Below are 12,741 nucleotides of genomic sequence, written 5' to 3'. Positions count from 1 at the left end.
ATACCTTAAAATCCTGCTTTAGGGCTGGGGCTATACCTCAGTTTGTAGAGTGCTTGCCTTACATGCACAACGCCCTGGGTTCAATCCCCAGCATCACTACACACACACACAGAAAAAAAAAAAAAAAAAAAAAAAAACAACAACTAAGACACAAAGTCTACTTTAAAAATTCTATATACTTTATTTAAAAATCTAATAGTAGCATTGCAGAAGGAAGGAAGGAAGGAAGGAAGGAGGGAGGGAGGGAGGAAGACTCACATGTAAGCCCTTAATTTTCTAATCTAATTAAATAAAACAGGGCAATTGCTTTAGGAAATAGTACTGGGCAAAGAATTTTGGATATGACCCTAAGTGCACAGGCAACAAAAATAAAAACTTACAAATGGATTACATTGAAGTAAAAAGCTTCTGTGTAGCAGAGGAAACAATCAACAGAGCAGTAGATGATATTTGTAAACTATACATCTGACAAGTGGTTAAAATCCAGAATAGATAAAGAACTCAAAAAATAGCAAAAATAAAACAAAACAAAAACAAAAACAAAACAAAAAAATAACTCAGTTAAAAAGTGGGCTAAATATTTGAATAGACATTTCTCAAAAGAAGATATACAAGTTACTACCAGATATATGAAGAAAAACCTCAATATCATTAACCATCAGGCAAATATAAATGAAAACCACACCTCACCCCAGTTAAAAAGGTCATTATCAAAAAGGGAAAAAATAGCAAATACTAGTAAAGATGTGGAGAAAGAAGAACTGTTAGAACACTGTTCGTAGAAATGTAAATTAGTACAGCCATGTGAAAGCAGTATGGAGGTTCTTCAATAAACTAAAAATGGATGACAGAATCCAGTCATTTCATTATTGGGTATAGCCCCAAAGGAAACACAAACAACATGTCAAAAAGATATCTGCACTCTCATGTTTATAGCAGTACTATTTACAAGAGCCAGGGTATGGAATCAACGTCCATCAATGGATGCATGCATTATATATACACACACATATATACATACACACTATTCAACCATAAAAGCATGGAATCCTGCCATTTTCAACAGCATGGATGAACCTGAAGGAATGTTAAGTGAAATAAGTCAGGCACAGAAAGGCAAACATGGGATGATCTCACTAGTAAGTGAAATCTAAAAAAACTGAGCTCGTAGAAGTCAATTAGAACCAGGTGCAGTGGTGCACACCTGTAATCCCAGTGGCTCCGGAGGCTGAGGAAGGAGAATCCCAAGTTCAAAGCTAGCCTCAGCAAAAATGAAGCACTAAGCAACTCAGTGAGACCCTGTCCCTAAATAAAATACAAAATAGGACAGGGGGTGTGGCTCAGTGGTCAAACACGGATGAGTTCAATCCCCAGTACCCCTCCCCCGCAAAATTGAAGTCCATAGTAGTTACCAGGGACTGGGGAGAATAAAAGGAAAGAGGCTTGGGGAGAAGTCAGTCATTGGGTACAATGTTTTAGTCTGGTAGGAGGAATAAGTTCGGGTGTTCTATGGCACAGAAAGGTGAATATAATTAACAATAAAGCATTATGCATCTCAATATTGTTAGAGAAAATTTGAACATGCTCGCCATAAATCGATGATACAACTTTAAGGAATAGATATGCTGAGTTGATCACTACCCAATGTATACAAAATGAATCAAAACATCACACTGTAACTCAAAAATATATAAAAATACGTGTTAAAATATTTCCTTTACAGAAGTGGTATGAAGAGTGGCATTTTGACTTTATTTCATTTAGCTCCTGATCTAATCTATATCATGTTTTTATCTGTGGAATCTGGACATGGTGGTCTTTCTAGAGGATGGCATTTTGATGTGGTGAAGTCCCCAATCCTTGGTGTCCTGTATGGGGCTCTGTGTGTTCATGGCCAATTCTGGGGTCTTCTTCCTTTTTGGGCTGCTTCTTAAATTATAATTGGCAGATAATATGAGTCAGTAATCCTTCTAGTTCAAATGGTCATTCTTTGTGTATCTTGGCCAAAACATTGCTATTACAATATGACTTGTTTGTTTGGTACTGGGGATTGAACCAAAGGCTTCTTTCATCCTGACAAGCACTTTACCACTAAACTATAGACTCAATATTTTAAAAAATATTTATTTTAAGACAGGATATCTTGCTAAATTGCCCAGGTTGGCCTCAGACTAGCAATCCTCTTGCATCAGCCTCTGGAGTAGCTGGGATTACGGGTATATACCACTGCATGGGGACACAAAATGATTTTTGAAGATTAAATGATCCAATCAGATGGAAAATGTCTGGTGCAGAAGACCCACTGAAAGCCACTTTAATTTTATGGTGTTGATTATATGCTTATTATATATTGAAGTAACAGTGCTGTGAAATCAAGCTACTCAAACCTTTCAAAAACATATTTTGGATTAATAGATGATTGATGTTTGCTAACAGTATAGAAACTTCTAGAATATTGCCCATAGTACATAACTTTGTAGTTTTCATCACTGTTATTTTGAATTTCATTTTAGATATACAGAATTCTCTTTTACTCTTCATATTTATTTGGTCTATAGTGAGCATTGAGTGGAAAGTGCACACTATACATGCTTTGAAATATACTGGATCCTTAACATTTCCAAAAAATTCATGTTAATGAAAAATAACATATTTAAAGAAATTCTGTGAGTCTTAAAGCTTTTTTCATATCTGCAAGTTTCTAGACACTTTTAAATATTTGCAGGGTTGAATAACTGGAGTCTATTTCTTCCCCAGGGAAGAGCAGGCAATGCAGGCTAGGACTAGAGGACCCTGACAGGAATGGATATTCAAGGAAGCTGAGGAGGGGTACAGTCAGGGGGCTTTCCTCTGTTGTGTTCAGGCAGTTTCTTTCCATTACAGGGTAGATTCTCATCAATTGTCTATTTTACCCTGGTATCTTCTGGTAAAAGTCACTGAGAGAATGTTTGTTTCTTCTGCTTGTATGAGGATGACTTTAACAGAAGGGATATCTTTTTTTTTTTTTTTTTTGCCTTGTGGTACTGGGGATTGAGCCCAGCCCTCTAAGCTCCAGGCCCTTCCCTTTTAAAGTTTATTTTGAGACAGGGGCTTGCTAAGTTGCCCAGGTGAACCTAGAACTTGTGATCCTCCTGCCTCAGCCTCTGAATTATCTGGGATAATTGGTGTATCCTACTGTGCCTGGTGGGATATTCTTATAAATCGTTTGTCAGTTTCGTAGGCTGAAGCCACCCCTTTGAAAATCTGATAGTTTTCAACTTTAATTGTTTTAGTTGGAATGACAGTTAAAACGGGAATTTATCAGTACTTAGCGTCTTATGTTTGTTCTCATTTCTACCAGCAGGCCAAAGTGTACTGAAGATAAACAACACTTACCGAAAGTTCAAAGGGCACACAAGTTTGGTGACAAGAACCCACTATATTAATAGAATCACTGGAGTCTAAGCTTCCAGTTGCATTTACACAGCTTACCAATGGCTCTCTTCATTGTCTTGGTGGTTTGTCTTTCTTGTTTGATTCTTTTTTCTCTGTGGAATCGAAGGCATGCCAAAGGGAAGCTCCCACCTGGCCCCACTCCTCTTCCAATCATTGGAAATATTCTACAGTTAGATATTAAGAATATTGCCAAATCTTTAAGCATTGTAAGTATGACTGATTCTCTTTCAGTTGTTTGCAACGAGTAAATAACATAGCCTTAGAGCTAAATAAAATATGGTCTTGGGTGCCATGTTTTAAAGGGAAGTATCCACTGGCTACCTGGATATGATTTTTTGAATGTATATAACTAGAAGAAAATGGCATCTATGAGGTGACTGTTGAAATTGTCAAAAGCAGGAATTCTCTATCTTTATTGTGACCTAGGTTTCTACTTTAGTATTTATTCTTTGATGAGCTCTAATGGGAACGAAACTGTTTTCAGTTTTAGCAAAATCTACTGACTTACAGAGTTCCAACACTAAATTTTCCTGAAGCACATATTAACTTGAAGTCAAGGAAGTGACTAAGGGTTCAGGAATTTTGACAATTCCTATAACATTTACCAACTTAAGAAATCAACAACTTCTCTGCTCCAAGTTTACATAGTGGTACCTCTCCAAAGGAATTATCTGAAACCTATCTTTCCCCAGAGATAGCTCAGTTGCTGTAGCACTGCCCTAGAAGCTCCTTCTTCCTCTGCCTTGGGTTCTGGATCAAGATTGTGTCAGCATGTGGTTTACCCATTTGTTAATTCACGGCTTTAGGCAGGTTTTAAGATTTCTCTGAGCTTTGAGCTCCATTTTCTTAAGATGTAAATAATAATGATTTTGTATGGGTTATCTGAGTATATCATACATTCAGCAATAATTAATGACTATTTTGCATTAGGCACCATCGTAGATGAATACAGGAAATTTTTAATGGTAAATGAAAATTTTAAAAGAGTGGCATTATAGAATTTGCAGTCTGGAGAGTAAGCAGATACTATGACTAGTTTGCCAAGTTTTCCCGTATTAGTAAAATGTACAGATCTTTGGTGCTAAAAGGATGATATTGAGAATGAATAACAAGGATGATTATCAGTGTAAACATGTATACATGGGGCAATTTGGAGGAACTTTTTTAAACAGTAAGAGAAATAAATAATTTTATTATAAGTATAGTCAGGAAGGTTGAAATTGATGCAATTCTAGGTTTGGCAGGAAAAGTTTATTAAGTCATATAAACAGATGCATAATATAGTCTCTGTCATATAATTGGAGCTGAATAATAACAATAGCAATCTTACTAATAATATCATGATAAGTACCATTTAAATGTATTTTCTTATTAAATTAATGGTTCTAAAAGTTGAATTCCTTCATAATTCCTTTATAACGGTACTAATGAGACTGTACAAATAAAAATATTTCTTTCAGTTCTTTACATTTAAGTATTGAAATTCTCACTTTTCTGCATCTCCTGCTTCTTTTCCAGCTAGCAAAAGATTATGGCCCTGTATTTACTGTGCACTTTGGCATGAAGCCCACTGTGGTATTATGTGGATACGAAGCTGTAAAGGAAGCTCTGATTGATCGGGCAGAGGAGTTTTCTGGCAGAGGCAGTTACCCAGTGATTGACCACATTTTCCAAGGATTAGGTATGATTGTTTTTGGGGGGAATGTCCTTGGGTTGATAAGTTGCAAGAATCCAAACAGGTGAAGAAATTGAGAAATCAGAAGCACTTGAAAAAATTTTATGAAACACACATTTCATAATTCTAAACGAAGCCTATGAATAAATTGTTTTAAAGTTTTATTAAATTTTGAATCAACATATATTAATTGTTCATATTAATGGGGTTTGGTGTGGTATTTCAAAATATGCATACAATCTGGACTGATGAAATCCATCCTTCTTTTATCCACCCTCCTCTGCTCCTTCCTGACCTCTAATAATCTCTAATAAATAAATTTTCTCTAAGGTATTGTTAACTCATTTCCAAAATCTATGAATGTGACATAATGTCCTCATGAAACATTAAATTCAGTGAAAGTAAACCATCTGACCACTAATGCCCTATGAATTTGTGCTTAAGACACTTTTAATTTAATTATGGCCAGTTGATATTATGAGCAAGCGACTGAAAGAGAACAGGGGAGGTAATGACTATAGCATTCTATTCACCAAATATTTTGCTTCTTGGACTGAAGCATGGATCTATGAGGCTCTGTTAGAAGCCTGGTTAGTATTCATGGAATCATTGCGGGTTTGGACTATTTCCAGACCTGCTTTAATCTTTTATTCTTCTAAAAAACCTAAGAAGTATTCAAATCCAATAGAATACAAAGCATAAAGCACAGATATACTCTGATAAAAGGATCAAGGAGAAATGCATAGGGATTATACATTGGATTGAAATTATAAAAGCTTTTTTAAAAACTTAAGTACAGATGCTCCTTGATTTATGATGTGGTTATATCCCTATAAACCCATCTAAGCTGAAAATATTCTAAGTCAAAATACATTTTGTACACTAACATCATAGTCTAGCATCAACCATTTACCTCCATGATTGCAAGGCTGACTGGGAGCCCTGGCCGACTGGGGCTGCTAAGGATCAGCACTGCATGTCAATAGCCTGAGAAAAAATTAAAGATTCAAAATTTGAAGTGTGATTTCTACTGAATATGTGTCCATTTTGCACTATTATAAAGTAAAAAAAAAATCAGAGATTAAAACACTGTTAAATTGGGGACTGTCTATAGTTGACTTGTCCAGTTTGGGAGCTGACTTTAAATTATTCAGCTTTCTGGTGGATCACTGGGTTCTGGAACACACAGATAAATGATCCTTTTCTTCTCTACATTGTGTGATAAGAGCTTCCTATGCAAATTGCCTATAATTTTGTTCCCCTTCCCCTTCTCCTCTGTATCTTGTCTTGAGTTTAGAAGTCTGAGTTTGAACTTACTGATGCTAAGACCACATTATTTGGAAGAGATTAAACAAGTAGAGGTGGGTATTAAGATGCGAAGAGCTATCTGTCCATGACTATTTCCTTTATGTGAGGAATAGATTATCAGGAGATTCCTTCAAATGCAGAAGAGTTGTCTCACATTCTCTTGAGAATTGCCACCTCTTGATGATTCTCCTAAAATTCACTTACAATCATAAAAGTCATGCCTGAAGAGTCCTATGTTTTGGGCTCACGGTGACTTATTAACTGTGTGATCATAACAGCAAGCATTTTATTCCCATAATCATCAACATTCTTTCCAGTATAATGGGGACAGAACACTGATTCACAGAATTGTTCTGAGATTTTGAGGAGCTGATGGGTGAGGAAGAGCTTAATAATATGTAAGATCAAGTGTCCTGACAGTAAAATGCTAGGTTAGGTGAAGAGAGGTGGCAGGTGAGGTGGGGCATAATGGGAATTTCTGAAGCTGCCACCACTATATTTACATTCCTGGTTATGTGTCACTGTCATTTCCTGAGATGAGTGAGATGAGTACTCGGGTAGAACTCAAGACCATGGAGGATATTCATCTGTGCTCTTTTTCTTTGTGTCTTGATAGGAATTGTTTTCAGCAATGGTGACATATGGAAGCAAACTCGGCGTTTCTCCCTCACGGTTTTGCGGAATATGGGGATGGGGAAGAAAACCATTGAAGACCGAATTAAAGAGGAAGCCTTGTGTCTGATAGATGAATTAAAAAAAACCAACGGTGTGTATAATTATTTGTATAATTAACAATAATAGGGTAGATAATTGCTATTACAAGTAGAATTTTAGATAAGGATATGGAGTATCAAGTAAACCAGAAATTTACTTTTTGCTCAGGTGACAGTAGTAAGAAGTGGAGTGGTGAGGGGCATAGCCACTTTTAGGACAGGTTGACAGGTCTTTAATATCATTACCCTTTGGCTTTCAATGTCAAGCAAGATTCATCTCTTTGGTAGTGGAAGTAGAAAAGACCAAGGAAAATAGTAAATAACATTTAGGTCAGGCATGGATGTGTCACAGAAAATTTCTTCCTATTCCATGGGCTCTATCTTAGTAACAAACAGGGTCACACCTAATTGTGAGATAAACTGGAAAATGTGATTAATTATGTCCAGAGGAAGAAGACTAGAACATGCATTTTGGGAATTAACTAGCAGTCTTGGCCATACTAACTTTAAATCTAAGTAACTTTTCTAGTAACTTCTTAAGAAACATTACAGAGTCCACCCAATTCTTCCAATGTGCATGGTGCGATTTGTCTCATATGGAAGAGTGCAGGAGAGAACGGGGAAGCAGCCACTGTACAAATCTCAGTGTATGGGTGTGTGTATGCACCTACAGGCCTGGAGGACAGGGGAAAGGAGGAGAAAGAGTGGGCAAGAGATCAGGCAGTAAGGGGTAAGGTCAGGATCATAAGGCATAGGTTGTTTTAGAACCTTATTATTTAAATATTTTAAAGCACATTATTAAATTAATAATACTTTATTCCTATGATGAATTGCTGTTGTGTTTATTTATATAAATCTAGTTTCATTCTTAGAATAAATTTTTGGAAATGGATTAAGAGTTCCAATGAACATTGTTTGATACCTATTATGCAGGAAGGAAAGGAATGAGAATAGGGGCATATACTGTGCATATTGTTCTGTAAACTTATTTTTAGATATAATATATCAAGTTGATAGTCTCATATATTTGATTTTAAAGTACTCTCAAGAACATTAACTGAATTCTCTTATTTCCGATGTACCATAATTTAATTAGCTAGTCTTCTACTTTTGGTCAGATGAGTTATTGCTGGTCTTTGGTGCTATTAATCCAAAAAAATGAAATTTATACAAAACATTGCAGATCTTTGACTATTTCCTTAGAATAAAATTTTGGAAATAGAATTAGCAAAGTAATTTGGCTTTTAATACATATTAAATAGGAAGTGACTTTTTTTGTACTTCATTTGGATTTCCTTTCTTTGTCTTTTATGCTACTGGGAATGGAGTGCAGGGGTGCTTTGTCACTGAGCTACATCCCTAGCCCATTTTACTCTTTTGTTTTGAGATTGTGTCTCCTTAAGTTGCATGAACTGGCCTTGAACTTGTGATTCTCCTTCTTCAGCCTCTGGAGTAGCTGAGATTTACAGGCGGGTACCACCATGCCTGGACTTACTTTGTATTTCAAATAGAATTTACATTGATGGGTTCCACTTTACCATGGTGACCGTGACCTTCTCTCAGCTTTCACTGGCATTCTGCCTCATTCCACCTACCATTGGGGACCTCAGACTCTTGGGGACACCCATTTCAACATTAGATGTTGCTAACTGTTGGAAATGTCTTCCATAGATTAAAAAAAAACAGTGTGTCCTTGAAACTTCTACTTTTCAATTGAGCTAATTGTTTCCTTCTGGAGTTATAGGGCTGTGGTTGTCACTGCACAGAGGCAGGGTGCAGACTAATGCTGTCATACAGGCTGACAGGATATGAAAGTTTTATTACTCATGTCATGGTACTTTCTGGGAAGGCAGTAATTCCCAAGCAGGTATGAAAATGGTGTGAGAAAGAAGGTATCACTTACCTTATCACTTGAGGGTTTCATGGTGTTTTGGAGCTGTGGCCAGGATGGGGTCCTTGTGCAGGGCAGGGCTTGCATGGATTAAATTTCCTGCTTGTGCCAATGGAGTGAGCACTTGGGCTTTTTAATCCGCTTGTCTAGATGTGGGTAGAAGAGGAAGACAAAGGAATAAAGCTATCAAACATTTAAAAAAAAAAAAGGAGATTGCTGGGTGTGATGGTGCATGTCTGTAATCCCAGTGGCTCAGAAGGCTGAGACAGGAGGATTGGAAGTTCAAGGTCAACCTCAGCAATTTAGCAAGGCCCTATGCAACTTAGTGAGACCCTGTCTCAAAATAAAAAATAAAAAGTGCTAGGGATGTGGCTCAGTGGTTAAGCACCCCTGGCTTAATTCCTTAGTACAAAAAAGAAAAAAAAAGAAGTTGTATTCTTTATTATGTAGGAAACTACATAATTATAGTGGATTTTTTCAAATATCTGAGTATGACTGCGTTTATTTCTTATCACTGTCTCTTCTATAAGAAAATTATACCTGGATTTCCAAGGAGTGTTGTGTTAAATACAATTTCAAGTTCCCTTACTCTTTTTTTTTTTTTAGTTGTAGATGGACATAATACCTTGTTTTATTTATTTATTTTAATGTGGTGCTGAGGATCAAACCCAATACCTCACATGTGCTAGGCAAGTGGTCTACCACTGAGCCACAACCCCAGCCCTGCCTCCTCTCTCCTCTTTCTTATTACTCTTTACTCTTTATTATTTGGTTGCTCAGTTTTCTACAGGCAGCATGAGAAAGTGTCTACATGAAATGATTTTCATGCATTTTCCTTTTTGTGAGTTAGAACATTTGGAAAATAATGAAAGGAGTCGGATACTTGGGAATAGAAATTAAACAATCTGGAGCTTATTAGTCACTTTTGTTTGGGGAAAAACAATGAATTGATTTTTAGGCATGTGGAGTTTGTAGTGATGATGGCCTGTCTAGGAAGTTCACCCTTCCAAGTTATTTTAAATAATACTTTTAAGATTTATATGAGAATTGTGTACCAACTTCTAATTTCCATTGTTTTTAGGATCTCCATGTGATCCTACCTTCCTTCTGTCCTGTGTTCCCTGCAATGTGATAGTCTCTGTCATTTTCCGGAATCGTTTTGACTATGGTGATGAGAAATTTCATTCCTTGATTCATTATTTTCATGAAAATTTCCGACTTGTAAGCACTCCCTGGATACAGGTAAGATCCAGTTCTACTTAAATGTGAAATTATCATTGGACCCAAGTCCATCTGCTCACTGCTTAAAAGCCAATACTTGGGAGATAAGAGTTGATGGGAAGGAAATCTGATTTATTCAAGGGATACCACCCTGAGAAGATGGAGGTGGGAGGCTGTGATACCTTAAAAATGAAGTTCATCATAGAGAACTCTGGTGCAAAAAGACTTTCCTGAGCAAGAGAGGGGATTGTAGACTTGAAGGCTACATGCCGAGTCACACGTGCAGGTTCATTAACCATCTCCCTCCCTTGGGGGTGTTTTCCTTTCTCTATTATTGGAACATCTTTGTGATAATAACCAACTTGCATCTCCTAGGCTAGTCCTTAGAATTCTTTAGGCAGACACTTTATTTTCCCCGCAAGTTAAATGATATTCCACTTTTATTTAAAGAGCTGGATTAGCAAATCTTTAGCCCATGCATTGATGTTATCTGAAGACCATCAGATGTTCCAGATTCTGAAAAACTAAAGAAAGAGAACTGATTAGAAGGTCTTGAAACCTGTATTTTTCTTATTCCTTTTTCTTGCAATAGTTGCCTCCAGCAGTTCAGTCAGTCACTTAAAGATGGTTTTGTTTAGAAATCATAATGCTGGGCAAGGGAATAGATAAAGAACGACTTTTCAAGGGACAGTTTTCAAGACAGGGTGAAATATGACAAAATGATGTAGCCATTATTGCTGTTACAATTCCCCTTTAGTCAATCATTCAATCATTAAGACACTGAACAGGGGAGAAGAGCAAAAGGCAACTTTCACAGAACAGTTTTAATCTATTAAGTGGCTTCAGTTTTGGAACCATCGGGTAGTGGGAGATGAATGATATCACCTCCAGAATTGACAATTTTTAAAGTTGATTATAAGTATGTGGAGCTAGAGTGTTGATTTAGGTTTTCCTTCAGTTACAAAATAATTTTCTATCTAATTTATTGCCCATACCTACCTCATCCCTCTGCCCTACTTCAAAATGGCTAAAATGATGTTTATAAAGATATTATTTGTAACTTATTTGTGAGATATAAAGTTCCTTTAATGGTTCAGATGAAATTTATAACACGAAGTAAAGTAGAACAGAAAGAAAAATACAGTATTAGAGTCATTCATTTTAGAAAATTCATTTGAGAAACTTTTTTTAAAAAAATCTATAAGTATAGAGCTTGATGATGTAAAATGTATTTCTTACTATGTCAAAAAATTCTATTAGATTGTGTTGTACAGTCATTAGCAACTGAAATTCTGTGTGGATTCATAAGGTCATCATGTGCTCTACCTGGGAAAAATCTCAGAGAACAAGTAACCTACCCCTTCATTTAGCACCCAGAGGTATTAAGCATTTCTGAAAGTAGCTTTGGCAAGACAACCAGTGAGCTACATCTGAAATCTAAATTTATGTACATTTGTTAACCACAGACATTTTATTTGTATCCTCTCCTTTAAATTCCATGTATGTTTTAGTGCAGGAAGTGGGTCTTACTCATTTGTACTCAGCAGGTAGCAAAGTGGGTGACATCTAATAAGGGCTTATAAATGTTTCTTGAGTTAATGAAGGATTTTTTTCCTCTTTCAGCTCTATAATTTTTTCCCTAGTTTACATTATTTCCCAGGAAGTCATAATGAGTTCTTTAAAAACATTGCTAACCAAAAAAAGTTTATTATGGAGAAAGTAAAAGAGCATCAAGAATCTCTGGACATCAATAACCCTCAGGACTTTATTGACTATTTCCTGATTAAAATGGAAAAGGTATAATGTGACTCTGTCTTTATATCTCATGCTTGTGGGTAATGTCACTCAAAGATGAGCTTTGTTTTTCCATTGCTTGTGCAACCTTCTGTTAATGCAAATCATTGAGTGTCTTGCGATATTTTAAAATTCTCAGTGGTGAAATGACATGAAAGGATTTGTATTTACCATGATAAAGGCTGTTCTTTATTTGGGGATGAATTGATACACATACAGTCACACGTTCAAGACTGATGATAATGACACTGTTCATAAAATAACCTCCATGAGCCAGAGGTAGTGGTGCATGCCTGAAATTCCAGTAGTTTGGGAGGCTGAGGCAGGAGGCTCACAAGTTCAAGGCAGCCTCAGCATCTTAGTGAGGCCCTCAGCAATTTATCAAGATCCTGTCTCAAACTAAAAAATAAAAAAGGCTTTTGGTGCACCTCAGTGGTAAAACACCATTGGGTTTAATCCCCAGTACCAAAAAACAAAACAAAACAAACAAACAAGAAACCATCCATGAATGGAAGGCCTAACAATTAGTTGAACACAGGAATAGATAGAAATCTGGGGAGGCTTACCTTTGGAGAGATTGCAGGAGACTTCACAGTTGAGGTAGGTTTTGAGGAAACTCTGGCTTAGATTAACAGGGAGGGTAAAATAGTTCCAAGGAATGATAATTGTAGTGGTTAAGTGTGTGGAAATTTTGAGGAGGTAAA

The 12,741-nt window shown here is 36.5% G+C and overlaps 1 protein-coding gene across 1 annotated transcript in view; it reads left to right on the top strand.

Annotated features, from left to right (window-relative positions):
* Positions 1–3,473: 3,473 nt before the first annotated feature.
* LOC308634411 (uncharacterized protein) overlaps positions 3,474–12,741 on the top strand; it is a gene marked incomplete at both ends in the record, with an annotated part of 79,099 nt that continues 69,831 nt past the window's right edge. Inside the window, 5 exons of the mRNA XM_081268237.1 lie at positions 3,474–3,641; positions 4,954–5,116; positions 7,035–7,184; positions 10,104–10,264; positions 11,867–12,040. Coding sequence (XP_081124363.1) covers positions 3,474–3,641; positions 4,954–5,116; positions 7,035–7,184; positions 10,104–10,264; positions 11,867–12,040 — 816 coding nt within the window. The remainder of the gene's footprint in view (positions 3,642–4,953; positions 5,117–7,034; positions 7,185–10,103; positions 10,265–11,866; positions 12,041–12,741) is intronic.

This window comes from Spermophilus citellus, assembly GCF_964194105.1.
Source record: "Spermophilus citellus genome assembly, chromosome: 15".
Taxonomy (NCBI): Eukaryota; Metazoa; Chordata; class Mammalia; order Rodentia; family Sciuridae; genus Spermophilus; species Spermophilus citellus.
Note: the sequence above shows the minus strand (reverse complement) of the source record. Positions and strands in the feature narration are given on the sequence as shown.